This window comes from Dufourea novaeangliae, unplaced genomic scaffold (genome assembly GCF_001272555.1).
Source record: "Dufourea novaeangliae isolate 0120121106 unplaced genomic scaffold, ASM127255v1 scaffold124, whole genome shotgun sequence".
NCBI lineage: Eukaryota > Metazoa > Arthropoda > Insecta > Hymenoptera > Halictidae > Dufourea > Dufourea novaeangliae.
This window is the reverse complement of record NW_015374010.1, coordinates 871,137-898,729: the sequence shown is the minus strand read 5'-3', so window position 1 is coordinate 898,729 and position 27,593 is coordinate 871,137. Positions and strand designations below refer to the sequence as shown.

The following is a 27,593-nucleotide window of genomic DNA, read 5'->3' as shown; positions in this document are numbered from 1 at the left end:
TGACATAGAATTGTTGCTTTGCATTGCACATAGGTTTGAACTGACATTTGAATGAAAAAAATGAATAAAGCTGTCAGCTTTGTACTTATGATACACAGTGATAACAAATGTTCAATTTGCAGTCTCACATGCATCAATCCAATCATTATATACATCTAGAGGTTCCGATAGCAAGTTTATTGTAGTTTGAAAATCTTCTAAACAAACTCTACAAGTAATTCTTGCTGTATTTCTTGGTTTATCCCTGAAAATAAAAAACAAAACAGTAAAATACGAACGATAAGTAACAGTAGTCTGTAATAAACATAGTATACGCACATCTTAACCTCACATGATTTTTCGTGGTTGCAAAATGGGCAATTAAATTGCGTATCTAAGGGTTGAATAGCTTTTTTTTTACTCGGTGGCTTTCGCTTACTTTTTCTTCGTCCCATTACGCCTTAAGTATATAAAATTACGAGTGTTTTATGCAAACAATTGTCATTCGAAATATAAAAGCTGTACCAACAAGTGCCAACAAGCTTCGGTACTATTTGTGTTGTGAATTAACGCGTGAAATCAGCAGAAGTGGTAAAACACTGTAAAGTTCATAAAAAATTATTAAATAGCTCACATCGCTCACATCAGCTTACATACATATACGACACCCAAGCATCACGTTCTTGCACTTACAGTACTGAAAAGTAATTTGAAAATTACTATTATTCGTTTTCGAAAAGTACTCAAACTATTGAATTATATGCATCATTTTATTCATGGTCGATAAACGAGTACTACCTATTAAATAACTGTATTATTATAAACGGTATCTTGTAACTAATGGTACAATTTTCGTACAAAAATAAGTCGAATAAAATTTTTCCATATTTGGTTTCGTCTTTTTTACTTATATTTTCATATAATAGACTCAATTCATTTCAGGTTGATTCATCAGCAGAAAACATAGTGTATATATACATTTATATAGGTTTTGGTTATGTAAATGCAATCAAAAGACACGTGCGACAGTTTAACATTCATGCATTGTTAAAAAATGGTTTTTCAAAACGTAGTATAGAAAATATTTTATCATTGCCAAACCAGTGTTTGTTATCGTTATTATTGGGATGCAATGAATACTTTAAATTTGTATCCTTTTAAAAAAGTAACTGTATACTTCTTAAAAATATTACACAAATAACCTTAATTTTTAATAGAAATTTGTCTATACCTTTCCCTTCGGCAAGGGAAGCGGAAATTGTTTATCAAGTACTTAGAGTTGACAAGGAACCTTCAAAAGGCAGTGTTTCAAAAGAACTTACACTAGATAATAATTTATTGCAGGTGTAAGTTTCGATCATTCATACTAAGTTTTAATATTTAACTACAATTATCTATTTGTGACACTAATGTGCATTACATTTTATAGAGTAATTACTGGGACAGAAGCAAGGAAAGTTCGAGTGGCATTGACAGCATTTTTTGATAGTATAATTTTGGTAACAGAAACTATTCAAAAATTTGGTCCTCCTGCATCTACTTTTAATTATTATTAAATAAATATTCCATTGCCTATTGTTTTACATTATTTTAAATAATATTATGTAAAATGGAGCATACTCCAGCTCCATATGGACCAAGATCTGTGTATGGATATGCTTTATACATAGGATCGAATATGCTCTTTTTTTTGTATTTGGTCTGGGCTATAGTGCCAGATTACATTTTACATAACTTAGGATTAACATATTGGCCCTCTAAGTATTGGGCAATAGCAATTCCTATTTGGGGTTTAACTGCCCTTGCAACTTTTGCATTTATCATTTATCCAGCTATAAATTTATCAATGACACCAGAAATAGATGATATTAGAAGCATTAGAGACAAATATTCACATCAGAAAAAGGAAACAGTTCCAGGTGGAATACCTCCTGTGTTCGATATTCCAATAACAGAAGTTTCCAGAAAATTATACTTGCCAAGAAAGAAATAAAAATTCTATGAAAAACTGAAATAGTATAGCAATTTTTAATTCAAGTACAATAATATAACAATCTAGTAAATATTTCCTGTACAAAAAATGTATTGTAAATAAAAAAATTCATATCAATCTTTTCTAAATCATACATAATATATGTATGTAATATTACTTTTTTGTGAAGTTATTTGAAAGATTGTACTGTCGTACTGAACCAGTTATGAATCTCATGTATTGCATAATCTGATATTATCAAAATCCATTTTGTGTAGCTCAGAGAAGAAGGAAAAACTATCCAATCGTTAAGAGTGACTTTTACGGGCAAGCAATGAGTAGGTAGATTCGTTTTGGAAAATAAAATATCCAAAGATGCAGTTGGTGATAATAAGTACAGTAAGGTTATGAATTATTTTCGGTTTAAGACACTGGACATGAAATCGTTAACTTAAAAAAGGTATTGAAATCCACATTTGAAAGAAAAAATACATTCTGCAGTTTCGAGATTTCACCAGTAAAAAATAATGACTTTTATCAAAGGTTCGTATATTACACACTGTATATACAACATGAACATATTTATACGTCTGTTAATTCCTGATTAAAAGCTTTTTTAGTGAAATGGATCAATATCATCCTCTTTTTTACACGTTGACATGTCACATGAAAAATATGACAAACAATTTTCTATCTTTAGAGTTACTTGATCAAATTCCAAGCAATATAATTGTCCATCTAATTGCTACCGGTTTAAGACGTGCCGATATATTATTTATTCTAAACAGAGCTTTAGACCTTGGCGTAACCAATATTTTTGTGTTGAGAGGAGGTACTTGTATAAATATTCATGCATAATCTTTTGCAGCAAAATGGATGTTTTTTAAATTTTCCAATTTTTAATCCAATAAAAATTTAATTTCAGACTCTAAAGTTGCGAATAGCGATTTTCTATACGCTGCAGATTTAGTGCGTTTTATAAGAAATGAATTTGACGATATATTTTGCATAGGTGTTGCTGGATATCCAGAAATGCATGCAGAATCACCCTCCAAAGCATTAGACTTGCTATATTTGAAACAGAAAGTAGTTATTTTAATACAATTTTACTTGGAATTTACATACATACAATAATGGCATATCTTAATGTTAACGTTATTTAAAGGTTAATGCGGGTGCTGACTTTATAATAACACAAATCATTTTTAATGCTGATGTTTTTATTAAATTCGTGAACGATTGCAAAGCAATTGGAATCAATGTTCCGATTATTCCTGGTATTTTACCAATTTCTAATTACACGTGTCTCGAAAAAATGGCGAAGATTTGCAATTTTAAAGTACCAGAGAATATTTTAAATGTTTTACAATCCATACAGTACGACGATGATAAAATCCGCAATTATGGAGTAGAATTAGCTATAAGTATCATTAAAGATGTCATTTCGAGCGGAACTACTTGTGGTTTTCATTTGTTCACATTGAACAGGTAAGTTTCTGATTCGTTAATAAATTTCAAGTAAAAAAAAATTTAATTTTTGTTTGACATTTGACTTTATAGATGACTCAAACCAAACCGAATCTTGTAGAAATTCAAAGTTTATTAATATAATATACAATATATGTATTAATGTTTTAATAAATTGCAGAACATCATTATCATCAGAAATATGCAGGAAATTAGATATTTTCAAATGATTATACAAGGATGGGAGAAGTTCAAAGAATACAAAAAAGATTTGTTGTAAAAAAGATTGTACAATGTATTCAAGTTTTAGACAATAAAATACATTGTAATAAACATGATTACATATAACGAAATTGTATTACCCGCTGAATTAAAAACTAATTACCAATCGTTAAAATTCCCTATACTGTACACTAAATTTTTTTTATACATTTGAAGTTCAATTACAATAACACAAGTAAATGTCGTCTTTGCTTTATTGAACTATTCACTGACTAAAATACCGGAAGAATAATATCTTTTAGACTGTTTTGGACTTTTCGTAATCATAACATGGCAGACTGTTAGATACAGATGATCCTTCGAGGATTTTGTCAGTATGCGCATGCGCTGTCGGCGTATGTCTGACGAACTAACGGAGGAGTTAGTTGAGTTGGGCGCCAGAGCTCCGCGTGGTCAGTTGGATAGTTGGTTTGACGGTAACAAGAAAGAAGAAGGACCGTAGGTCAGGATACACAGAACAATGGCACTCTTTCGTTTCAGTGCAAAACGGTGTTTGGAATTTCAGGTATGTGATATACGAATCCACTGAAAACAGATCGATCTTGGAACGCAATACGATGTTTGAATCATTCTTAAAACAGTACACGTTGTTCCGGTGCGAAATTCGAACGATGAGCAGATGTTTGACGTGTACCCGTAATTTTCGTGAATTCACCGGTTCAAGTTTAGTGTTCTAATCATTCAGAAATACATACTTCACGTCATTTGATTTCGCAGTGGTAGAACTTTGCACACTGCAAAGAGTCAAGACACCGCAATTCTAGATACAGAGTAGGCGTTTATCGACCGATGGCCTAGTAACTTATTCTATATTCTGACTTATTCTGTAAAGTGAAGATTCAAACAAATTCTTCTATACCATGCACATCAATCATACTACGGAATATCAGGGAGCCAAATTCGCTTCAATCAGATAAAAAGGTCGTTTCGTTGTCACTCGAAGGTTTCCTGACGTATCGAGCGTGGGTCCAGGAGCACCTTCGCGAAGCTCCAACAATGCATATTATTTCGGGGCAAACTGTCTTAATATGTGAACACCGTATAGAATTGATTCGTTCGATTCAACAGTGACGTAAAGTATGTCAAGAATAGAAGAACGACCACGTATCTGTCTGATTCCTGAAAAATTTACGTAAAATCGTATCAAGTGGTACAAGATTTACCTGCTCGATATACCGTAGTATTAATCTTAGAGCCTAATAGTAGTTACGTAATAAATTTTTGCAAGATATATAATCATTATCATCCATCGCAAATTATACGTTGGAAATAATCGTTTAACAATTATGATAAACGACTTTAGGTTGACAGGAGGACACGGCGGAAAATAGAGTTTCAGACGGTTTTTTTTTTGTGCATTGGTTTTTGGACATTCGCAGGTGATAGTGATCAGTTAGGGCGCAAAATGTAATTCGTACCAGAAACGTATGCTCCAAATCGGTAAATCGTATTGAAAGATGCAGGACAGACGGGAATAATAGTCTTGTCTTCGCCGAGAAGTAGAATTTCTTGAATTTGACAGGGAGAAGGTTCGCCAAATGTTGGCTTCCATTCATCGTCACTAAAAATAAAGGGGTAGCCAGTCCAACCGAATCGTGAGAGCTGTCAGTCGATTTCTGTTACCGCGAATTCTTAGAACACAGAACGTCGCGTTTACGTGGCCAATCGTTAACCAAAATGGTCCCGCGCTGAATTATAAGGCCACGACACACACGTTTGTAGGTCACAGGAAAACACCGTGCGCGAAATAGTTTAGAGTGCCTCCTCCGGTGGCCAAGATGCCCATTGAAGAGTGCACTGCATTACAATTTCGTAAGGGATGATAATTTTAGAACGAATTCGAGGTCAAAATCTGTTCCGCCCTCTTGATCCACATTGGTCGTGACCTGTGCTTGGCAGACACCTGCTTACCGATCGTGTCAATTCGAAATCGTAATTGAACCAATTCTTTTCTGCTTGTATAAAATGAATGATACATGGTTTTCATGGTATTAATTTCTTGACTGAACATATAAAATTTATGCAAATACTTCAATTAACATACGTTTGTATAAATATATTTTATAGTTATATATTAGGTCTACCGGAAAGTTCTGTCTGTTTTTGAATTGAAAGAAAGTAACACATTTATTAATATTTACTGAACAATATAATGATTTGATTTGCGCAGCGAGAGAATCATCCTATGCAATGGTAAAAAGAGACAGCCATATATGTTTCAAACGAACACATTCATACGTGTTGAAACTTGTCATGACATGATCGAACAGAACTTTCCGGTAGACCTAATACATATATGTAGAATAATATTTGTACTATATGTATATGATTGTGCATATATAACAGTGTATGTATATGCACTTAATTTTCATAAAAAGTATAATATATATTTCTGTAAAATATGTACATAAATGCAATATAGTATATGTATAATATATTGTACATATACTTATACTATATACCTTCTACATATAAAATGAAATAAAAATGTTTATTTTTTTAATACATGTGTTATTCATGTATTTCTTATAAAGAAATGATAATTAACATCTTGTATTACATTATACAGTAAAGTGCAAATACTGGGTAAAAAATGTATTTGCATAATCAGATAGCTTACAATCAATACATATATTGCTGAGGAATGTAATCTAAGTGTCCATAAAATTATTTTTATATTCTATATTTTTAACAAAGGTGATTAGATATCAGCTATTATTAATTAAACCAATATGTATCGTTCATTTTATTCGGTGATTGTATTACAAAGTATGGTGTACATGTATCATAATTTAATATTTCACAAGTACCGTATGGGTCACCGATGACCCAAGCTATTAATTTATCTATTAATTCACTGTTAATTTAGTTTTACACTTCGAATTCCTTAATACCAGTTGACGTGAACAGTACAAAGTCTATTGGGTCTGATTTTTGGCAGATTCGAATAATTTTAGCCCAACTTATAGATGGCTCGCCTATTACCTAATATCGTAGATATACGAACGTGACCTTCGGGATCGCGTAACACGCTCAGAAGCGTATGTCTTTTTGTTTTTTTCATCGTAGGACAGAATCATGTATTAGTAACATTCACTGCTCCCAATCGCAGCTGTCGGTGTGTTCGATCATAGGCACATATCGTGTATCCAGTTTTTCGATCGTCTGTCGATCGAAACCGGTCTATTAATAAACTTCCTATAAATAATTACAGAAATTAACGGGAATGCTATACCCGATACCTTTGTCACGAAGAAACGTCGTTTCCTCTTTTTTTCATTACACCGTCAACACACTCGCGATAAACGAGCGTTTTATTTTTATATTCGTTTTTATCTTTCTTATGAACGTTCCTTCGATGCATTTAGCCGAAGTATTGTTCTTCGGTTTGTCGATTAAACATATCACAAAAATTGCGTAGAAACCGTATTATAGATCGGCCAGAATTTCAATTTTAGTAGTTCAAACAGAGATAACGTCACTTCACCTCGATGTTTGTGAATACATTAGGGGAAAGATAATCATAAAATCAATCGTGCAACGTTCGTTACATAATATTCAGATCGTAAAATCGGCTGTGTGAAATTGATTATATAAAACATATTCTGTAAATTTGCATGTTTGTAATTTTACAAAATTTTTTTCTTCTGTCATATTCTACTTCGAAGTATTTCAATATTTCCGTGTAAAAGTCATTCGAAGCGAATGTTTTGGACGAACCTGTAGAATTTTGCATACAATTATGGGTCTAGTTGTTCGGTAACTTTCAGCTCAAGTACAAGTTCACTTTAACTTCCAATCGTCGGCAAGACACGACAGAGCTGTTAATAAAGGTTGGTTCGCGCGTGTCACCCTGTTGGATCATTTTAGCGCCATTTGACGATTATATGGCGCGAAATCAATTAGATAATTGTAGCTCGCGGGTGTTTTCCGTCTGGTAGTGCCCTTCACAAGCTGGTCGGTTATGCAATCAGTGATAACGAGTGCTATCAGTGCGGATATATATGATACTGCCAATAATTAATCAAAGGGACTGTTAATGTCCCCTGATTCCATCGAGATCATGATAATGTGTTGATAAGAACATTAAAATGTGTCCAATAATGAAATTACAGGACCACTTAACAGAACTGCTAATAACTTTAAAATTGAACAATTGAATATTTTTATAAATGAATAGGTATTAATATTATATATGATTAATATGACCTTAAACAGTTATTTTAACCCTTAACCACAGACGATAACGTCTCAGAAGATGAATAATCCGACAATGACTAGCTTGGAATACTTTTAATAACCAACTGAACGTTATTTTTCAGTGCCACTCACTGAATCTAAGTACGTCAATTGAGGGTACTCAAACGCTAAAGCTACCAAAATTCTCCACTAGGTTGTGATGGTGAAATAAAAATGCAGACTCTTCTCTGCTCATGGACTAACACAGTCCAAAGCTTACTTTCCAAAAAAGTAGAAGACCCGTCTCTGAGACGAGTTGTCTATAGTTAAAGGCTACATTGAGGAAAGATTGTTTTGAGAATATCGATTTATGTAAATTTTTTCTCGTATATTTTGCATCAACGGGATTTTGTAAGGGTGTCTTATAGCTCGTTAAATCATAAGTCCAACGAATGATATTATGGTCTTATTCAATTGAATGTATCTGCATATAATTTCACGATTAGAACTCTATTACGTTGATATCGTTCGGTCCAGAATGCGTTCGAAAGTCTAGGAGATTGAAATTCCTCGGTGAATGAAACAGAAGGTCGGCAATCTGCGGTGGATTAATTCCGGGGGCGAGAGGAGGAAGGCTTTCTCGCGGCGAGGCAGCGATCGTGCTAGCCTACTTTTGCTCGGAAAAGGAAATAAGGGTCAGATATCTTTATTTCCTTGAAATACAGATAATCACGAAAATATTTCTATCTGAACGCATCACTTTCGACAAACTATACGTATTCGTTGAAATCATTTATTCAACCCCCGTTATTCGAAATTCATTAGTTTCAGAAAACACGTGGTCATCCAACCTTTAACTTTTTCTTATTATCTATTAGAAATAAGTCCTAAAATTGTTCTGACCTTCGGCAAGAATACGGTAGATGAACATTCCGATTTAGTAAAATCTTATTTGCATTCCAAATGGTACTGTAATATTCGCGGGCCGTTTTTCATTCTTAATAACCAGTATTTCTAGGGGCAATCACGTGGAACGTAGTAGATTTTTTCATTCTGTATTAGCCAGTTATATAGGATATTACATAATAAGTGTATCGAAATATTTTATAACATTCATTATAGAGAATTTATTGTATAACATCCACGAAATATTATTCAAAACGTCAACTTCGTCGTAAACGTCCGAATCTCGTGAACAATTTGAAATACACCTTGGGTCCGACCTCGAACAAGCGTCACCGCATTCTTCAGCCGCATCGCTATTTCATCGATGAACTTTGGGTGCACGGATCAATGGCACCGCATTGTCCGGGTGCACTGGGTTAATCGTATTACTCATTGCCGTATTATCAGGACTCTAATTTCATTTCGTATCGATCTTTTCGATAAGAGCTTCTTACTTTACCCTTATCGGTACGTCTCTGGCCACTTATCTAAAATTATTAAACCAATTAATTATAACCATATAACAATTACAAGTAACAGTAATGATAATTTATTCAATACGTGGCATAGTTCCACTTACTGAATACCTCTTCGAGCTCACACTTTGTTTTTCAGAAGTGTACTAACTTTTACTTAATTGTTAAATTGCATAGACCACCTTTAACGTGTCTGGTTATCATCTGCTGTTTCTACTGTATAAGTAACCACGACTGCACTCGTATCAGATGAATTTTTAAATTCGAATTTCTCAGGAATATCGAACGACAAACATTTTTTCCTTCTTTATTTTTTACTTATTTTTATACGATGACCGGATAATTGTGCCATACTCAAATCGCGGTCCAAAGAATGTGAAGTACGAAAGTTTGTTGGTACATTGATTCTTGAAATGTCTACCACTTACAGAACAAATTACAATTACTTTTTGCTGGTCGTGGTTTACACGTGTCAAACAGCTTTCCAAGTGAAACCACAAGTGTTACTCTCAGTTTACGTGTTCGCTTTCCTAGAGATGACGGTGACGTAATGCGGCATAAATTTTCCTTTTACTTTAAAAGCAGCGGCTAGGAGACGGTATTTTATCATCGGAACAAAAAAATGTTGAGAAGAATGATGGGTTCTTCTAGAAGTTACGATGAAACCTGTATTAGGGATAACGATCACACTGGAATTTCCGTGAAACGTGTTTCCCGATTGCTAAAGTGTATAATTTTCAATATAATTTATTTTACCCAGAACAGGAGTTCAGTCCTTACATTTTTATTTCTTGATACGATGTAATCCATTACGTTTACCAAAGATACAATATCGGGTGTTCAAGGCGATATGTATACGATATGAAGATTTTCATTTATTAAATTTATTAATAGATTTTAAGCTCTCACTATCAATACTGCAAACAGAACCAACGCCCACTCTGTGACGTCAAATGTGTAAATATGTATATTGCAAACACGTTGGTCGGCAATCTGTTCACCGTGTCGGAACAATATCCTTTCATCCCAAAATTGTAATTGGCAAGACAATCTGGATTAACAGTTCTTATGAATAAACGATTCCCCTTCAAAACGTTATGAAACTGTTTCACTCTTTTTTTGGAACTCGTAAAAATGTTCGTGTACAGTCTGTGATTAAACCTTGGTGATAAATTTATTGGATGAAAATTGAGTTGCATCTGTCTCGACGAATTTCTGTTCTATATCTTACAAGATATTATCTTTATTCCATAAATCCGGACAGATTACCATGAAATACATTTGTCGTTGATTAAATAAAATTGTGGGTGATTATTTAAATTGCCTGACAACAGGGTAATTTTATCTTCAAATCGCGAAAAGATTTTTCGAGGGCCACCAGTCGTATCTAGCGATCGAAATTTCGTGAATTAATTTCGATTAATTAACTTCGTTATCAAGCATCGGTGAACATTGGAAATCGATTCGTGTTTCGAGTATTAGCAATTTTTTTTTCTGTTGCTCTCAATTCGTACGAACTTTTTAAGCAGCATTTCGATTTCGTTTTGGCATCAGCGGCGGAAAAGGTAGCGACTTGTACGTACTCATTGAATGAAAAATTGCGGTATTACGTCCGCATATACGAAGGATAATATATGGGTACACATATATACATATAGGCCGTGTGTCTGCGCTATTACGATAATCTGACGTTACGCGATGTTTTACGTAGACACGTTCTCCGTTAGGTACTATAAATCGTTATCGTTCACTCCTGTGTCAGTGAAATCTTGGCTTCTTTGTTTCCTACACGTGCCATTATGGCGTGCAGTGGTTTAATCAAATATTCGATTAGATTGCTGCTTGCATCGACTTCGATTGAAATTACATTCAAACTTTTATCAAGGACTGTACAAAATTGCTCGAAACATTTTGAACCTCACGCAAACTACATCGCATGTGAAATGATCGTTTGATTCCAAATTAAGATTTTTGAAAACGAAAATTGTTAGTCTTGAAGCTTTTCTTTGGATCTAGTTTTACATGAGTTAGGTGTACAATGCGATTACTCGATTATTGTTAGAAAATTATACAAAGATTAAAAGATTGTTAACACATAATTAGATAGACTTTTCTGATATTAGGACGTACAGGAAATTAACGTTTCGATCAGGTTTCTAGACCTCTTTGCAGATTCTATTGACTATAAGAATCCATTTATCACACTCTGGTATAACATTGTTTAAATGGCAATTACGCAGTGATTAACTAACAAATACACACAAGTTAATTATTACTAAAACACCAGTTATTAATTACGCGATCCCAGGGATCGTCTTCTATATTAGCGACATCGCGTGTTGAACTTTGTTCATAATCGACTAATTATCGCACAGTATAAAAAAAGCTAACATTCGTGAAAAAAAAGAACGATATCGTCTACTATCATTCAAATAGCAATTGAGTGCCATTTTTTCTTCGTTTGTCTCGTTTTACCGATTTTTTCTAAGTACATCACCTGAATTCGTCATTGCCGTTGTTCATTAATTGCTAAACAGTTTATACAGGTTATTTCATAAAATGAAAGGTTATATAACAAATTTTGGATTTTTACAACGATATGCAAATAATTCTCAAAATCGTAGTCTGAGTATGTTTTCGACGGTCATTTACTTCCCACGAATCTAATATGGAACGCTTTGTACAGTCGCAGTTAAAAAACGTTAAAATTTACATTTTATCGTAAAGCTTGCCCACAACCTTTACTCACGCGTTAGTCTTTTTCGCCATGCATAAGAAATTAGCATTTAAAGATCGTTTAAAGTGAGTTTTTTTTTTTAACGTGCCGAATAATAATACATATCTATTAGCGTCACGTTCGCTCAAAACATCCTCTTCCACGAACGAAATTTAATGTCTTATTACTTCCACATTCCATCATTTTCCACTCCAGTTAACTTACCATTCTTAATATATTCTTTCGATAAAAAACTTTAATTTTTGAATTTTTGAGGTACCAATAAACTAGATTTTTGATTAAAATTCATCAATGTTCTTATTTCATTGTATTTTAGATATTCGTATGTGTTATAGCTGCTCGTACGAGAGAAAAGGAATTAAACGAGTCGATAGAATTAACATTACCATCCTCGAATGCTAATTAAGTTTGATGGGCTGGATGCCTGCGAAGGAATTGAATCAGAAACGGTTAAATCCCTATTCGATTGGCAGCGATACGCGTAGCGGAAATAAATGTCATTGTCAATCTGTTCAATTAGTATTTCGTTACATCGTCACGGCAATAACTTGATATCTTTCTTGCGTTACAATCTGAGTATATTGTTACCTGCACATCGGACGGTAAATTCCTGGGGTTAACAGCGACACGCGACGAGTAATAGGTTTTCCCACGTTATTCTTGTGTCGAAATTCAATCGGCCAGAACTGGAGCATGTGAGATTCATTTTTTTTATAGATATCATTGTCTAAAAATAATATTTATTTTGCACTCATTAATGTATTTAACATTCGTATGTAAACGACACTAAGTAATGAAGATTGTTAAAAATTGTTAAGTTAATTGTTGAAAGTTATTTAAAAAATTGTTAAGATTAAAATTAGGCAATGAAGATTGTTATACATTGTTAACATTCAGATGGACAAGACTATTACAAACATGTCCTGTGTTTTACATTTACAGAGATATAATTATTCTTCTTTTTATTTGTTATTTGAATCAGTTCTCGTCTTTGAAGCAATGTATACTCCATAAAATCTTACCGTTTACAACCGTGTAATTTATGGCTTGTACAACAAGAATTATTTTAACAGTTTGTACATTATACACTCCAATAATTCCTGCGGCTTATGGCCGTACAACATATATGGCCAAACTACAGCAAGTATTTATTCGATCGTATTATTTATATATAAATTTAGTTTAACTTTCGAATACATCTATTATTATCGATTTTACATTGTGTACAAAAGATATACCGACGAACATAATTGGCAAAATTTCAGCTGTGTCTCGGACCTGAGATCACCTTTTGTAACATTGAATGTCATTGTGTTGCAAAGGGCACACATTTCTGCTTCCCAATTTCTTATCACGTGTGTATTATGTGGGATGGGCTAAATTATACAACACGTGAAACTGTTTATTTTTAGTCGACCACTTATTCGAAACGCTGGCCGTTTTCCAGACACAACGTTACTCACACATAAATATTCGGACGACGTTCTTGTGTTTTCGATTCGCCGTTACTTGTGCATGTATTAATGAAACATAAAGTAAAAATTTATGCCCGATATACCGTGGTATCATCAAGTATTTTTGAATAAGTTTCAGAATGAAACATGTTAAAAATAAAATTGTTGTTCGTGTTCGTTTACCGATGGGTCATCGTTGACCCGGCCACAGGACCACAAAAGTTACAAAAAATGTCAATAATATACCTCTTAACAATTTATAACATCAAAAGTATCAATAGTGTCTCTTGCATTCCCTAAATATTATCACCGAAGAATATCATATAAATTATGTTTTACAAATAAATTTTAAATAAAATCAAACGAAGAACAAAGTAAAGATTTATAAACACACAATTTCTCGATTTAGAAGTATGAAATGTTACATTTTTTTTCCCCCGTACTGAATGAATTATGTCACTGTTAATAAATAATATCATTCCTGTTCAGTTTCATTGGTTTATTAGCAGAAAAGGGACAGTTTCACTGAAAGAACAATTTCGACGGTGACGGTCCACGGTGAATTCAATAGGTGTACATACCGATGAATGACAAACACAGCGGAAAGGTCAAGGTTACGGCAATTTATACTGAAGAGCACATCGTATACGTTAAAGAGACATCCTCGTTCCGAGTTCGGTGTAAGCATAATACATACACTGTCACGCTTACGTAAAAACGACGTCGATCAAGACCGTGCCACCCTACAGTGTGACATGTTACACTTGATTTCTCGTAATTCTACGTAACGTATCCTGCATCTCGAAATATTTCAGGTAACAGAAATAGAAATGTAAAAAAAGGAGTGAGATTATATTTGCGGTTGGAGACACATCGTAAATTTTAACCGCTGATACGTGTTATCTTAATCTTGCCAAGCACCAGTCTTCTTTTTTTCATTCCCTCATTTCTTCGGTGATTTCAGTGAAATTCTGTTAGATTTTTGTCTATCTGAATTTGCATAACGAGTGATTTGCCATAAAGGAACAGTAAGAGTTTCATTCTGCCATTTGAATAATAGATTTGACTCAACGGTTCTTTGGATTAAACACGTTATATTTTCAATATTGAAATTCTCATGTTTATTCAATGAAAAATGAACAATCTCTCATCTTTTTGGGTTAGGTTGGGTAATAAGATTTGATAGGTACAGACTCCTCTCGATTATCGTCTGGCTTGTTCTACACGATTATTGTCCAGGCCTTTTCCCACCACTGAGGGGGAGGGGTCATGGAATCTGTTAAACGCATACTTTGTTGCGAAAAATGACCGCCCATTACTGTTTCGTCATAAAACAATCGAGGTCTGATGAAAAACGCCAGAATCCATAAAGACTACCTCGTCCATTGTTCTCTTTATTTGCACATCGAGATTTCGCCTCGACCTGATTCCTAATCGTGAAACATGGTACTCGTGCATCGATGTTTGCTCCCAGTTTGGCCGTAGAATTCCCGTTGTTTGCAGACTTCGACACTATTCTAGCTATGCACCTTGTTGCGTTGAAAAAGTCCCGGTGGTAGAAGAATACGTGTAATCACGAGGTCTGAATGCCTCGTTCTCGCACGAGCAGCTCCGAATAACATAATCGTGATCAGCTGATGGAGACTGACATTTTCTCTATACATATAACACTCCATTGACTCTATATAACAAACCCTGATTCGTCCCTCATTTTCCCAACTTAATTTGTCCCTCGTTCTCAAATCGACGCATTGATAACAAATTAATATAACGAAGCGATTAATAGTTAAATTTGACAGAACAACGTCATTTCTTAGGAGAAAAATATCAAAATACTTAGTAATAAATAATAGAACACGAAGTATTGAATATTTGTTAAACTATACTTCGAACGCATTAAAACACTTAAGCAACCAGCAGAGTTCGAATTGAGTAACTAGTCAAGTCTGGTGACGGAGTTCCGTGGGGGAGGTTAGCTAGATGAAAGAAGCTAGCACAACGGTCTTCCTGTATCACGAGGCTCGATGATACGGCCAACGACTAGACTGCGTGATGATGTCAATCGGGAAGTTTTTTTTTCTTCGTTTCTCTCTATGATCCACCGTTTCCCGGTGCCATTTTTCCCCAAGGCCGTCACTGGTCAGACGCTTTGATAATGAACTCCAACGGGGGACCTCGTGACCTCCAAAGCGAAGATGATTTGTTCGAGATCGCGTGATCTTTGATTTCGTCCCGATAACGAAGCCGCACGTACGATCTTGTCGTAAGGAAACGTCACATCGACGTTCCCGGTGTATGGACGTTTGCGTGACCTTTTTTTTTTTCTAAAACTACGAAGCTTTACGTAATAGCATGACGATCTTTGTGTAGCGTAATTCGTGGAAACAATTTTGTATATTACATAAACGAATGGCAAAAGCTCTCGTGGCCCGAGCAATGAAAGCACAATAGAATCTGACGGATAGGTACGTAGATAGGTGTTCCCTTTAGTACCTTAAAGTCGATATATCGGCTTTGTGGGTTTTCTGAAAAATACTTTGAGCCGATACATCGGCTTCCCATTTTTAATATAATTTAAACAAGTATAATGACATTTTATTTTTATAAAATAAGTTTATATATTACTACATACGTTTCACAATAAAATAAAAAGAAACGTGAAAATATCTTCATTTTGAAGCGAAATATGTATGTTAATTTTAATAGATACCTAAAAAATATCAAGCATGTTTTTCAAGGTATTTTTGGACGATACGGAAAGTTTAGAAGGTACTATAAGGGTTAAGAACCTTATATCGACTAGGTTCGGCCAAATGTTGTGTCGTTATCGGTCGACATCGATTTTACCATTCCACGTTGCGATCAGAACGTCTCGCGCGGAACTTGAACTTTCACGTGCGATCTCTATCGTACAAGTATATCATTATGAGCCGTTCGTTCTTTTTACGTAATCTAAACGTTACGTATTTTTCTTCGTTAAAACTGGTACCACTGTTCCTTCGAGTAAATAGTACTATTAATTCTTACACAAAGCATACATGTAAAGTATTATAATTTATTATATAACGGGGCAATCATCATAAATTAAAAAAACGAAAACAATCGATCCTCTGTCGCAGTGAAAGTTCCAATGACCATTTGAAAAGGAAATAAAGACTACTAAGGTTAATATATTGCTGAAGTTTATTCAAATTTACAATTTCTGATACCAATATCTAAAAATTCAAACGCATATAGAAAGTAGCGTGAATTTTTATTTATAACCGAGTGAAATTTCAATCGAATTTCGTGCACGGTTATCTCGCTCGCTAATCCGCTCGACGTAGACTGAATTTCTTCAGATTGATTCCATCGAAAGCGATTACCATTATCACCGAACAGGCTCGAATTTGTCACTTGACCGTTTACGTTCTTTTTCTCTTGTTCCAGAAATTGACTTCCACGGTGTTCCTGAGACCGTTATCCGACTCCTCCACCGATCTGAGGAAGGTACTGGCCGATAAGATCCCGAAGGAGCAGGAACGCGTGAAGAGCTTCCGGAAACAGCATGGAGCCACGAAAGTCGGCGAGGTCACCGTGGACATGGTATGCAGCTCCGAACGTTACGTAAAACACCGACACACACGACTGGTCGGGTGCCCGATGACGAATAAATAATTATCAGTCGATTGGGACGTTCGCGAATGCGATGACACGATCGACAAGGGAGGCATTGATTTAACATCGGCCGCCACGTGGAAGGAAGATTTTTTTCTTTTTTTTTTTTTTCTGTCGTCGCGAGATGTACTGTAACCGGTTATTTTTTGTTACTCCGATAAGGAACACCGCTGATAAAAAACGTCTGGGGGCCGCGAATCGGTGTACATCGCCTGTCTACCATGTGACCGCGATAGGCGTGACATTTGGTTGCTACCTAAAACCTCTATTGCCAAGCAGGGAATACAAAATTCACGGTCTTTTTTGTAAAGATACTTTTTATTCGAGATTTATTTCAGGGTCGTTTCTGACTATAATTTCTTATGTATGTAAAAACCGACAGGAGGATTTACATAGGAATTAATGATTTATTGGATCCCTTGTGGAGTTTGTGATACGCAAGTTTGATTTTGCTTGTGCTCATTCAGATTCAGTTTTTTGAACTTCAACACTGTGTGTTAAAAGGTTAACGGACATTTCTTGATAACATTGTTCTAACGATAATCCGTGTAACGTTCCAGATGTACGGTGGTATGCGTGGAATCAAAGGTCTGGTTTGGGAACCATCGGTGTTGGACCCGGAAGAAGGTATCCGTTTCCGTGGCAAATCGATCCCCGAGTGTCAGAAGCTTCTGCCGAAAGCATCCGGTGGCTCGGAGCCCCTACCCGAAGGCTTGTTCTGGCTTTTGATCACCGGCGACGTTCCCACGGACGCCCAGGCGAAAGCGATCTCGCAAGAATGGGCGTCGAGAAGCGCCCTGCCCGATCATGTTGTCAAAGCTTTGAACAATTTCCCAAAATCGCTTCATCCGATGACCCAATTCTCCGCCGCCATAACGCTTCTGAACAGTGAGAGCGAGTACGTCAAAGCGTACACGAACGGCGTACACAAGACCAAATACTGGGAAACGGTCTACGAAGACTCGATGAATTTGATCGCGAAATTACCCGTAGTCGCGGCCACGATATACAGAAATCTTTACAAGGGAGGCAAAGGCCTGGGATCCGTGGACGCTGGCAAAGATTGGTCGTGGAACTTCGCGAACATGCTCGGCTACGATAACCCTCAATTCATCGAGCTGATGCGCTTGTACTTGACGATTCACTCCGACCACGAGGGTGGAAACGTGTCCGCGCACACGACCCATTTGGTTGGCTCCGCTCTGTCCGATCCGTACCTGTCGTTCGCGGCTGGTATGAACGGTCTGGCTGGACCACTCCATGGTCTCGCGAATCAAGAAGTATTGGTATGGCTGGAGAAACTCCGTTCTCAAGTTGGGGACAGTCCCAGCGACGATAAACTCAAGGACTTCATCTGGAACACCCTGAAGAGCGGCCAAGTTGTGCCCGGGTACGGCCATGCTGTGCTCAGGAAGACCGATCCTAGGTACACTTGTCAGAGAGAGTTCGCCTTGAAACACTTGCCAGACGACAAATTATTCAAGGTAAAATCCATGTCTAGTCAATTCGAAAATATACCATCTTGTTTCTTTTTGTACTGGTTTCAGTGATGTTTTAATGATCGATATTAATGTTTGTACTTTCAGCTGGTTAGTCAAGTATACAAGGTAGTTCCTCCAGTCCTCTTGGAGACTGGCAAGGTGAAGAACCCATGGCCGAATGTAGATGCTCACTCCGGTGTCTTGTTGCAATACTATGGAATGAAGGAAATGAATTACTACACCGTCTTGTTCGGTGTGTCTCGTGCTCTTGGTGTCTTAGCCTCTCTTGTTTGGGACCGTGCCCTCGGCCTTCCCATCGAGAGGCCCAAATCTCTTAGCACCGATCTCCTCATGAAAGCTTGTAAAGCTTAGACAACACCTTTATTTATAAAAGAAAAAAAGAAAGAGAACGGAATCAGAATCATTGAAACTTCTATGTTCGTGTTACACCATCATCATAACTTCCACAAAACGAGGAACTGACTGCTTTGAATCATGGTTACGAATGTTATCGATGCACGAAAACTTGTAAACCTCGAGCTCATTTCGAATTCATTTTGATATGACTTCAACGAAGTCGTTTTAATTGCTGAGTATTACTGAGACAATACAAGGCTAGGTATTAGAAACAATAATTAATCATCTAACGTAATAATGTATTGTTAAAACGTAGACATTCTAAAATGAAATTTCGTGGCGTTTTCATATTGTATAAACCTTCACCGAGAATTATGCATTCTATCGGCGATGCAGTAAATGTGGCGAAGTTTTTGCACTATAAAACCACGTATATAAAGTATAGATTGGTCCAGTATACATAGTATCAACCTTCAAATCAATTACGAGAATACAATACCACGCGTTAATAGTAGACACGGTTCATTGTAAATATATTTGTCGCTTTACGTTTAACTTAAATAGTAACAATTTTAGAAGTAAAAGAAAAACGGTACACAGATCATCATAATGATAATTGAAACGAACCCACTAAAATAATCGGTACAAAACTTAGCTGTGTGCATAGTTAACATATTGCAGACACCGTCTGTCGTTCAACAGACACTGCCAGAAAAATATCGGAATTTTTAGGATGTAATGGAATCACAATAAGTGTCTTCACTTCGATCACTGTAGTAATGATACATTACGTAAGAAATTACTTTTTTGGAGAGGAAAATCGCAAGCAGCTGCTCTTACGAAAATATGAGTATGTAAAATAGAAAATGAAGTGCATAGAGCTAATGAAAAATGTAACCAGTGTTGCTGTATTAGCGCACCACGTATTGGTTTTAAATTCTTTTCAGTACACTAAACGTACATGGCTCAATCGCATCGAGTCACTACAATTTACATAAATTAAAGAAAAAACGATGACCAGTGGTAGATCCACTGTTAAGAGAATGAGTGAGTGTGTGCGATACTTTATTTATAACGAACGTGAAAATAAATAGATCTTTAGAAATCATATTTATTAGTACCTTTTTCCCACAATTCGATACATTTATCTAGAAAATAAGTGCAATTTTTAAATACTTATTTAAAAAAAAAACAAAATACGATATCATAAAACATTTATTTTAAATTTAAAAGATTTCATTACAAAATAATTGAAAAACTTCACGATTCTTTAATATAAAATAAATATTGAGAAATGTACATAATTTTTATTATAATTTTGTGTTTTTACACTTTTATTTCATAGGGTGTTCCTAAAATATACAGAAATCACCAAAATAATACAAGGAAATAGGAAATTGAGTATTGAAAAAATTACAATGTAGAATTGATTATCTATTTCTCGCAAAAGAAAAATTTGATAAATTTATTTTACATTAACTTCAGTCCTTATATCAGTTAACAACCTTGTTCACGATTATTTGATTTATATAAATTGATTAACAATGACTGATAAGAATAACACATATTGCAATAATTTTAAAAATTTGCATTAATTTTTACGTTAATTCAATCGAAATTAAAACATTCGTGAAGCTTAAATCTGCACATGCATATCTGACCCATGTGAATTGTGTATCCCTCATTAAAATAAAACAACTTGTAACTCGTACTGCATACTACACAACTGTTATGTAACAAAAGCTGTCAACGAGAATATATATGTACATAATAATATTGTGTTAAATCTGCAGTACTGTATCGTATATGAGACAATTAATGCTTCGATTCTCAATATGAGAAAACTACTGTTTTCACTTTTACGAAACTTTAAATGTATGATCTCACTCTGGCTTTAGACGGCATTTATCTTTCATACAATGGTCTTAACAATTTCTATAATGATCTCTTGCGTACACTATTAATATTTCAAATTTCAATAGATATTAAATACTAGAGTATTTCTAGCTACACGAAAGTTAGTTGTTCTAAGTTATGAAGTAAATAAAATACATGAGACAGCTGTCAATTGGATATTTATGAATCGAAGAATCAAAAAGATTCATTAATATTTACAATGAGACGATCAGCTTTTCTCTACGAAAAAATATTTTTTTCATGTGTAAAGAACATTCTTCTAATACGTAATCATTATTCTCCCATACAACTCAAAGTCAAATGTTCCCAACAAACAACCATCCCATTGTTGAATCCACGTATCACAGAGCAGTTCGTATTCTGCTTACAATTGTCTAGTTGAACTGGTTGAATAAACCTAGTAATGAAGTCTTACAAGACGTTTGCATTAACGAGCACTGAGACAAGTTTAAACTCTCACACAGAAACTGGAAAAATATGTGGTTTAATTGGTGCTAGATCGGATTTTACTTTTTACAATTGTTTACTACTAATGCGGAGTATAAAAAACTATGTACATAGGTATCATTTTGGAAGTCGCACAGGCCAAACAATTTCTGTCCGCATATCAACCAAATAGAACGACCTATTCTTTCTTTTTTACTATATAAACATAGGTGGACGGGATCAAGATTAAATTCTATGTTTTTCGACACATGCATGCAAATTTTTTCTTTAACACTTTCTACTGAATTAAAAATAATATTTCATATTTCTCAATTTGTAACTTAAACACAGCATTTCATAGGTAGCATAAATTTAGCAGTTCTGCTGTAAAATCTTCATGATAGGTATTTTTTTACATACGCATCAAAAAAATTTTTGCTATAGATATTTCTCTTAACATAATAACATCCTGTATACAAGACTCTTTCGAGTCTATATCTTTTCCATTTCTTTCGTAACATGATCATTTTCTTTCGCATATTTTTTATGAAGAGAATAGTTAAAACATTGTTTTACTCTTATATTATACATATAATAATCAGTTGCCAGTATATTTTATATCACATTAATAGATAAGTCAAAATTTACCCGTCCACCATTTGATACATTAAGTCTCTGCAGCAATAACTGTAATCAACATATGCAGTTAGACTTTAAGTTATGCATGAAGCTTGTGTACCATATGAAAAATGATCAATCATTCTCCATCCATTTGTACAATTGTTAGAGTGGCACAGTAACTTACAATGAACATGTACTTTACAATTTAGATATCTTATTATATTTATGATGAATTCTCATAATGTACGTCATGTCTTCTTTAAACGTCCAACAATCCATTCAAGACCTTGATAGAGTCTGAAATAAGTGATGACAATTAGATTATTTTGTCTTATAAGTTAACAATGTCATATAAATTAATTTTACTCTTACCCTTCTCCAGTAAGTGCACAACAACTTTGTATATGCCATTGATGCTTTTTAATCGATGTTAAATCTAGTTGTCTAGAGATTTCAGCAGCTGTCATGCTACCTTTTAAATCTTGCTTATTAGCATAAACTAACACATTTGCTTTACTTAGTTCTTCATGGTTTAACATAGAGTATAATTCTTCTCTTATTACACCGAGTCGTTCTCTATCTGTGCTATCTATGACCATTATTATAAACTCAGTGTTAGTGTAATATGTAGACCATGCTGCTCTTAGACTTTGCTGTCCACCTAGATCCCACATTATAAAGTGGATATTTTTCCAAACTACTTCTTCGACATTGGATCCAATAGTGGGTGATGTGTGAACAACTTCATTCATTAGGAACTGGTACAATATAGTTGTCTTACCAGCATTATCCAAACCAACCATAACTATCTTATGTTCTAAAAAATAACAATAAAATAATCTTAATCAGTTAATATTCCTTCAAGATATAATTATACAACATAATTTACACTTGGAACTGGATATAAAAGTATTTTTCTTTACATATACTATTCTATAAGATGGAATTAAATAAAACATATGTTAACACATATAAAGTAGGACAAATGTAAATTTTTTTAAATGAACCATATGTCAACTAGGAGAGTTAAATTTGCATTTATTACCATTTACATCATTTTATCAATTAATTACATCAATAGAAGTTAAATGTAAAAACATTTACTTGTAAATTACCATGTTACTTGTTACATAAAGATTTCAATGATTGGAATGTACTTTCACTCCACTACATACTTTCTTTAATGCATGAGCTGCCATTAAAAAGAGACAATAAACACAAATATATTATGTATTAAAAGTTTTATTTATTATGTGTGACAAATTATATTTTAAAAAATGTTTCAAGGTTTATAATCACCTTACATATTTATGAAGGCAAAGAATAATAAATATTTAGTCGTTATTTTTACGTGTTTAACGCGTTAAACGAATCTGAATGATTCTTCGTTACTAGCTGCAAATAAATCGCAGTAATTTTACTCATATAACGTGATGCACAAAGAAGTAGAAAATCATGAATAGTGTCAGTGCACATATTGAATTTACCTTCATTGCCAAAGAGACTCCACAATTTTGCGAAGAGTAGTCCCATTTTGTTGTAGTCACTATACAACTTGGATGATGATAATTCTTCTGTTGTATCACTATACAGTCTTACTCTTGATAAAAGGGACGTTTTCGGTCTCAGAAATAGGACATCTCATTGTCGTAGGGTTATGTTCACCTTACGATAAACTTTTTTTCCAGCAAGTTTCTGAAGGAGTAGCGTCATCGTTGACGTTTTACAATATAAGAGACACAATAAAAAAAACTGTTGCAAATCGTTCAAAAATTCACTACGTAGAATGGTAAAGTGAAAGAAACATACAAGGACCTTCCCTAATCTAATCAAGCAAATCGCGACATGTTGCGTTTCCAATTAAAACATCCATAGACTGACTAGTCCAATCATCGTTCGGTGATAGTTGAAAGTAACGTCAGTCTTGTGTATAGAAGCAATGATTGGAGGCGAACAGCTCCTGGAAAAGCGCGGGTAACACAATATTTTCTTTAGAACTTATTAGTGCCAGACTAAGACGCTATTTTGTTAAATAAATAACTCAAAAAAAAAACATTTTAACACTTAATTTAAAATAAAAACATTTTAACACTTAATTTAAAATAAAAACATTTTAACACTATAATCGCGAACCAATAAAGTAACCCGAGTAAAATAATGTAACAATTTATTTTTACTACATACTTAAAGGATAATTAATAATCTACTAATGTTATTCCACATGAAAACATGTTAAATAATATTTATTATTGTATAGCAACTATAATGTACTGCGATTCATGTCACTTTTTTACATAGTTGTTTAATAACGAAAATTCTTTAAAATAAAATGAATGTTTGTAGAAAAAAATATCTAGGAATTGCTTTTTTAAAAAAGTAATAATCTTTACTCGTTAATTGAACATGTATTCCTGAAACAACGATCAAATTAAATAATTGGGGAATAATGAAAATTAAAAATATCGAAGTAATTATCGAATGATATATACACATTATATTGTTAATGGAAATACTATTCTGTTAAGAAAAAAAGGATGGAAAAGAGATATGTATTTTGTGACTGTATAATATTATGTTTTTTTTAGTCATGAATATTAATATATTGAAGTTCCTTGCTTTGCACGAGGTTGAGTTGGAATGAATTAGCGTATTTTAAATCACCGCTATTAACTGTGACGCAAAGATTATTTTAACTGACTTCCTTTAGTTTGCAGTCAAAAAATATTTTATATCATATAAAGTAAACTTTGATATTAAATTTGTTCGATTATTCTCATAAATATCCAGTTTACTTTAAATTCATTCAATTGACCAACTAAGGAAACTGACATCGATTAAGTGAACGTAGAATCATCAAAATAATGTGTTATTTGAAATATCTATTTAGAACAAGTTTCGCTGATTTTCGATTTTATACTTACAAATTTCTCATAGTGATTGTGTAGAAGTCGAAATAAAAATACTATTTTGAGGTAATCGTTGTATAATATTCCATTTAAGGCGTATCTTTGTAGTGGTGTAGTTATGAAATTCTGTGTAGTAGTAATGTTCATGTAGTGTTGACTCCATGCTGACCTTGGTGTGTATTGTGATTGGTCAACGGAACGTCGGCTGATGCCGAAGACTACTTGAGAATGAGTGTTCACTCTCAATCGGCTCAGTGGAAACGTTCGGACACTTGTTGCTCTTTGAAATTACGCTAAAGGAATTTCATTCCATTTTACATTCCATTCTGTTTGCATTTACTACTCGTTAATATGAGTAAACCGTAAGTAATTTTCTCTTCATTTCTATGACGCTTAAATTCAAGTTTATATTTAAAATTCAAAATTGTATTTAAAAAATCTATATAACACACTTTTTGTTTTATGTAAACCGATTCCAACATTATTACGTATTTACGTTAATACAAATATTATATTATATTAGAATTAAAACAGGAAATTTTTTCTTATGTAATGTTTCATGCTATTGTAAAATGTACTCTTCTAATTTGCAATTCTATAATATACTCTGTTTTACAGAGTCGCAGATATTGCCCTGATAGGTTTGGCTGTCATGGGCCAAAACTTAATTCTTAACATGAATGACCATGGATTTGTTGTATGTGCATATAATCGTACAACAGATAAGGTCAAATCTTTCTTACAAAATGAAGCAAAAGGTACAAAAGTTATTGGTGCTTACTCATTAAAGGAAATGGTAGAGAAGTTAAAATCCCCAAAGAGAGTAATGCTTCTAGTTAAAGGTATGTTACTACTGTATATTATATATAATATGACACCAATATTTTACTTTATAATAGATTATTTATATTAACTTTGTATTGTTTAAAGTTTATGTGTTAATTAACCACATTTAATATTAACAACCTATGATAGTAATCTTATGAAATTTTATTATTTTTTCTTTTAAGAACAATTACAAATCAATATATATATATATATATACATACATACATACATACATATTTTTTTTAAATAGCTGGTGTTGCTGTGGATGCATTTATTGAACAACTGGTTCCTTTATTATCACCTGGTGATATTATAATTGATGGCGGTAATTCTGAATATCAGGATACTGACAGGCGAACTAAAGACTTAGAGAAGAAAGGAATTTTGTTTGTTGGTAGTGGAGTAAGTGGAGGTGAAGAAGGTGCTAGGTATGGTCCATCTTTGATGCCAGGTGGAAACCCAAAAGCTTGGCCACATATTAAAAATATCTTTCAGGTATCTGAAGTGCAGTAGTTTATTAAAAAATGATCTAATACTTTATTCCAACTTAAAATGACCAACTACTTTTTTTTTAGTCAATCTGTGCAAAAGCTAATGGAGAACCCTGCTGCGATTGGGTTGGAGAAACAGGTGCCGGGCACTTTGTAAAAATGGTACACAATGGTATTGAATATGGTGATATGCAACTTATTTGTGAAGCATACCACATTATGCGAAATGGCTTGAAACTGAATCCAGAGGAGATGAGTCAAGTCCTTGATGATTGGAATAAAGGAGAACTGGATTCTTTCCTAATTGAGATCACTCGTGATATTCTTAAATATAAGGATGAGAAAGGCTATTTGCTTGAACGAATCAGAGATACTGCTGGTCAGAAGGGAACTGGAAAATGGACAGCTATTGCTGCTTTAGATTATGGAGTTCCTGTAACTCTGATTGGAGAATCAGTCTTTGCGAGATGTCTTTCTGCTTTGCAAAGTGAAAGAGTAGATGCAAGTACCATATTGAAAGGCCCAGATACAACGTACCAAGGTGACAAGAAACAGTTCCTAGTGCATTTAAAAAATGCTCTTTATGCATCCAAAATTATTTCCTATGCCCAAGGATTTATGTTACTAAGAGAAGCTGCCAAAATTCACAACTGGAATTTGAATTATGGTGGTATAGCACTTATGTGGAGAGGAGGATGTATTATAAGAAGGTATGCCCCTTTATTAAATTTCAAAATTATCCAAATCATATTACTAATTCTGTACTTTCTACAACATTCTTATTTTTATTTCCAGTGTCTTCTTAGGAAATATAAAAACAGCATTTGATAAAAATCCGAAACTCTCAAATCTGTTGCTGGATGATTTCTTTGCCAGTGCAATGAAGGAATGTCAAGCGAGTGCTAGAGTAGTAGTATCCAATGCTGTACAACTTGGCATACCAACACCTGCTTTATCAACTGCACTAGCTTTCTATGATGGCTTTAGAACCGCCCGACTCCCAGCAAATTTGCTGCAAGCACAACGGGATTACTTTGGTGCTCATACTTATGAACTCCTTGGTCAAGAAGGAAAATTTGTACATACGAATTGGACGGGACATGGTGGTAATGTCTCTGCCTCCACATATGATGTGTAAAGATCATTAAATCTACATATTTTTATAATATTTTATGATGAGAGAATGTGTATTTGGTATGCAGTTGAAGTTAATGTTACAGTTGACAGATATTATAATATACGTTATACAGTCTAATGTATAAATGGTTGTGAAACAGTGTTGGGAAAATGTTTATATTGAAAAAAAATTTTTATTTACAAAAAATACATCATATATTTCCAAATGTCTAAATTATTTTCTTTTAATGTACCTGTAGGGAGAAGGTTGATATTTTATTTTCACATAGATTTATTTAATT

At 34.0% G+C, this 27,593-nt stretch overlaps 7 protein-coding genes across 8 annotated transcripts; 5 read left to right on the top strand and 2 right to left on the bottom strand.

Moving 5' to 3' along the window:
* Positions 1-77: 77 nt before the first annotated feature.
* LOC107188441 (transcription elongation factor 1 homolog) lies at positions 78-665 on the bottom strand. Of its 2 annotated transcripts, XM_015576734.1 has the most exons (3): positions 637-665; positions 319-578; positions 78-244 (listed from the first exon to the last, which is right to left on the bottom strand). In XM_015576734.1, exons 2-3 carry the CDS (start codon positions 432-434, stop codon positions 112-114), a joined length of 249 nt encoding a protein of 82 aa, XP_015432220.1. In that variant the 5' UTR covers positions 435-578; positions 637-665; the 3' UTR covers positions 78-111. The 2 variants fall into 2 exon arrangements, with proteins under 2 accessions (XP_015432220.1, XP_015432221.1); XM_015576735.1 differs by having other exon boundaries at positions 319-650.
* A 418-nt stretch (positions 666-1,083) lies between these two features.
* LOC107188440 lies at positions 1,084-1,535 on the top strand. Its single transcript, XM_015576733.1, has 3 exons — positions 1,084-1,128; positions 1,197-1,325; positions 1,409-1,535. Exons 1-3 carry the CDS (start codon positions 1,112-1,114, stop codon positions 1,533-1,535), a joined length of 273 nt encoding a protein of 90 aa, XP_015432219.1. The 5' UTR covers positions 1,084-1,111.
* Positions 1,536-1,588: 53 nt separating this feature from the next.
* Positions 1,589-1,972, top strand: LOC107188319 (phosphatidylinositol N-acetylglucosaminyltransferase subunit P). The gene has a single exon (XM_015576595.1). It carries the CDS (start codon positions 1,589-1,591, stop codon positions 1,970-1,972), a length of 384 nt encoding a protein of 127 aa, XP_015432081.1.
* A 313-nt stretch (positions 1,973-2,285) lies between these two features.
* On the top strand, positions 2,286-3,658 carry LOC107188318 (methylenetetrahydrofolate reductase). Its single transcript, XM_015576594.1, has 6 exons — positions 2,286-2,289; positions 2,380-2,494; positions 2,563-2,783; positions 2,877-3,037; positions 3,117-3,439; positions 3,600-3,658. Exons 1-6 carry the CDS (start codon positions 2,286-2,288, stop codon positions 3,646-3,648), a joined length of 873 nt encoding a protein of 290 aa, XP_015432080.1. The 3' UTR covers positions 3,649-3,658.
* A 425-nt stretch (positions 3,659-4,083) lies between these two features.
* LOC107188498 (probable citrate synthase 2, mitochondrial) lies at positions 4,084-20,096 on the top strand. The gene is made up of 4 exons (XM_015576800.1): positions 4,084-4,205; positions 16,921-17,076; positions 17,709-18,632; positions 18,735-20,096. Exons 1-4 carry the CDS (start codon positions 4,161-4,163, stop codon positions 18,999-19,001), a joined length of 1,392 nt encoding a protein of 463 aa, XP_015432286.1. The 5' UTR covers positions 4,084-4,160; the 3' UTR covers positions 19,002-20,096.
* Positions 20,097-22,198: 2,102 nt separating this feature from the next.
* Positions 22,199-23,844, bottom strand: LOC107188448 (ADP-ribosylation factor-like protein 5B). The gene is made up of 3 exons (XM_015576743.1): positions 23,438-23,844; positions 22,323-22,767; positions 22,199-22,247 (listed from the first exon to the last, which is right to left on the bottom strand). Exons 1-3 carry the CDS (start codon positions 23,481-23,483, stop codon positions 22,199-22,201), a joined length of 540 nt encoding a protein of 179 aa, XP_015432229.1. The 5' UTR covers positions 23,484-23,844.
* A 1,279-nt stretch (positions 23,845-25,123) lies between these two features.
* Positions 25,124-27,520, top strand: LOC107188481 (6-phosphogluconate dehydrogenase, decarboxylating). Its single transcript, XM_015576773.1, has 5 exons — positions 25,124-25,218; positions 25,475-25,698; positions 25,935-26,179; positions 26,260-26,885; positions 26,971-27,520. Exons 1-5 carry the CDS (start codon positions 25,208-25,210, stop codon positions 27,311-27,313), a joined length of 1,449 nt encoding a protein of 482 aa, XP_015432259.1. The 5' UTR covers positions 25,124-25,207; the 3' UTR covers positions 27,314-27,520.
* Positions 27,521-27,593: the final 73 nt, after the last annotated feature.

What these genes read in the sequence shown, in the direction of transcription:
- LOC107188441 (XM_015576734.1), bottom strand. Translation starts at nt 434, where the DNA reads ATGGGACGAAGAAAAAGTAAGCGAAAGCCACCGAGTAAAAAAAAAGCT. An exon ending in AAATCATGTGAGGTTAAGAT is followed by an intron (nt 245 to 318) that starts GTGCGTATACTA and finishes TTTTATTTTCAG; the next exon opens with GGATAAACCAAGAAATACAG.
- LOC107188440 (XM_015576733.1), top strand. An exon ending in GATAATAATTTATTGCAGGT is followed by an intron (nt 1,326 to 1,408) that starts GTAAGTTTCGAT and finishes TACATTTTATAG; the next exon opens with AGTAATTACTGGGACAGAAG.
- LOC107188319 (XM_015576595.1), top strand. Translation starts at nt 1,589, where the DNA reads ATGGAGCATACTCCAGCTCCATATGGACCAAGATCTGTGTATGGATAT.
- LOC107188318 (XM_015576594.1), top strand. An exon ending in TATTTTTGTGTTGAGAGGAG is followed by an intron (nt 2,784 to 2,876) that starts GTACTTGTATAA and finishes ATTTAATTTCAG; the next exon opens with ACTCTAAAGTTGCGAATAGC. An exon ending in TGCTATATTTGAAACAGAAA is followed by an intron (nt 3,038 to 3,116) that starts GTAGTTATTTTA and finishes CGTTATTTAAAG; the next exon opens with GTTAATGCGGGTGCTGACTT.
- LOC107188498 (XM_015576800.1), top strand. Translation starts at nt 4,161, where the DNA reads ATGGCACTCTTTCGTTTCAGTGCAAAACGGTGTTTGGAATTTCAG. An exon ending in GCGAGGTCACCGTGGACATG is followed by an intron (nt 17,077 to 17,708) that starts GTATGCAGCTCC and finishes GTAACGTTCCAG; the next exon opens with ATGTACGGTGGTATGCGTGG. An exon ending in CAGACGACAAATTATTCAAG is followed by an intron (nt 18,633 to 18,734) that starts GTAAAATCCATG and finishes TTGTACTTTCAG; the next exon opens with CTGGTTAGTCAAGTATACAA.
- LOC107188448 (XM_015576743.1), bottom strand. Translation starts at nt 23,483, where the DNA reads ATGGGACTACTCTTCGCAAAATTGTGGAGTCTCTTTGGCAATGAAG. An exon ending in GAGTCTCTTTGGCAATGAAG is followed by an intron (nt 22,768 to 23,437) that starts GTAAATTCAATA and finishes GTTATTTTTTAG; the next exon opens with AACATAAGATAGTTATGGTT. An exon ending in TGTGCACTTACTGGAGAAGG is followed by an intron (nt 22,248 to 22,322) that starts GTAAGAGTAAAA and finishes CACTTATTTCAG; the next exon opens with ACTCTATCAAGGTCTTGAAT.
- LOC107188481 (XM_015576773.1), top strand. An exon ending in AGTAATGCTTCTAGTTAAAG is followed by an intron (nt 25,699 to 25,934) that starts GTATGTTACTAC and finishes TTTTTTAAATAG; the next exon opens with CTGGTGTTGCTGTGGATGCA. An exon ending in ATATTAAAAATATCTTTCAG is followed by an intron (nt 26,180 to 26,259) that starts GTATCTGAAGTG and finishes CTTTTTTTTTAG; the next exon opens with TCAATCTGTGCAAAAGCTAA.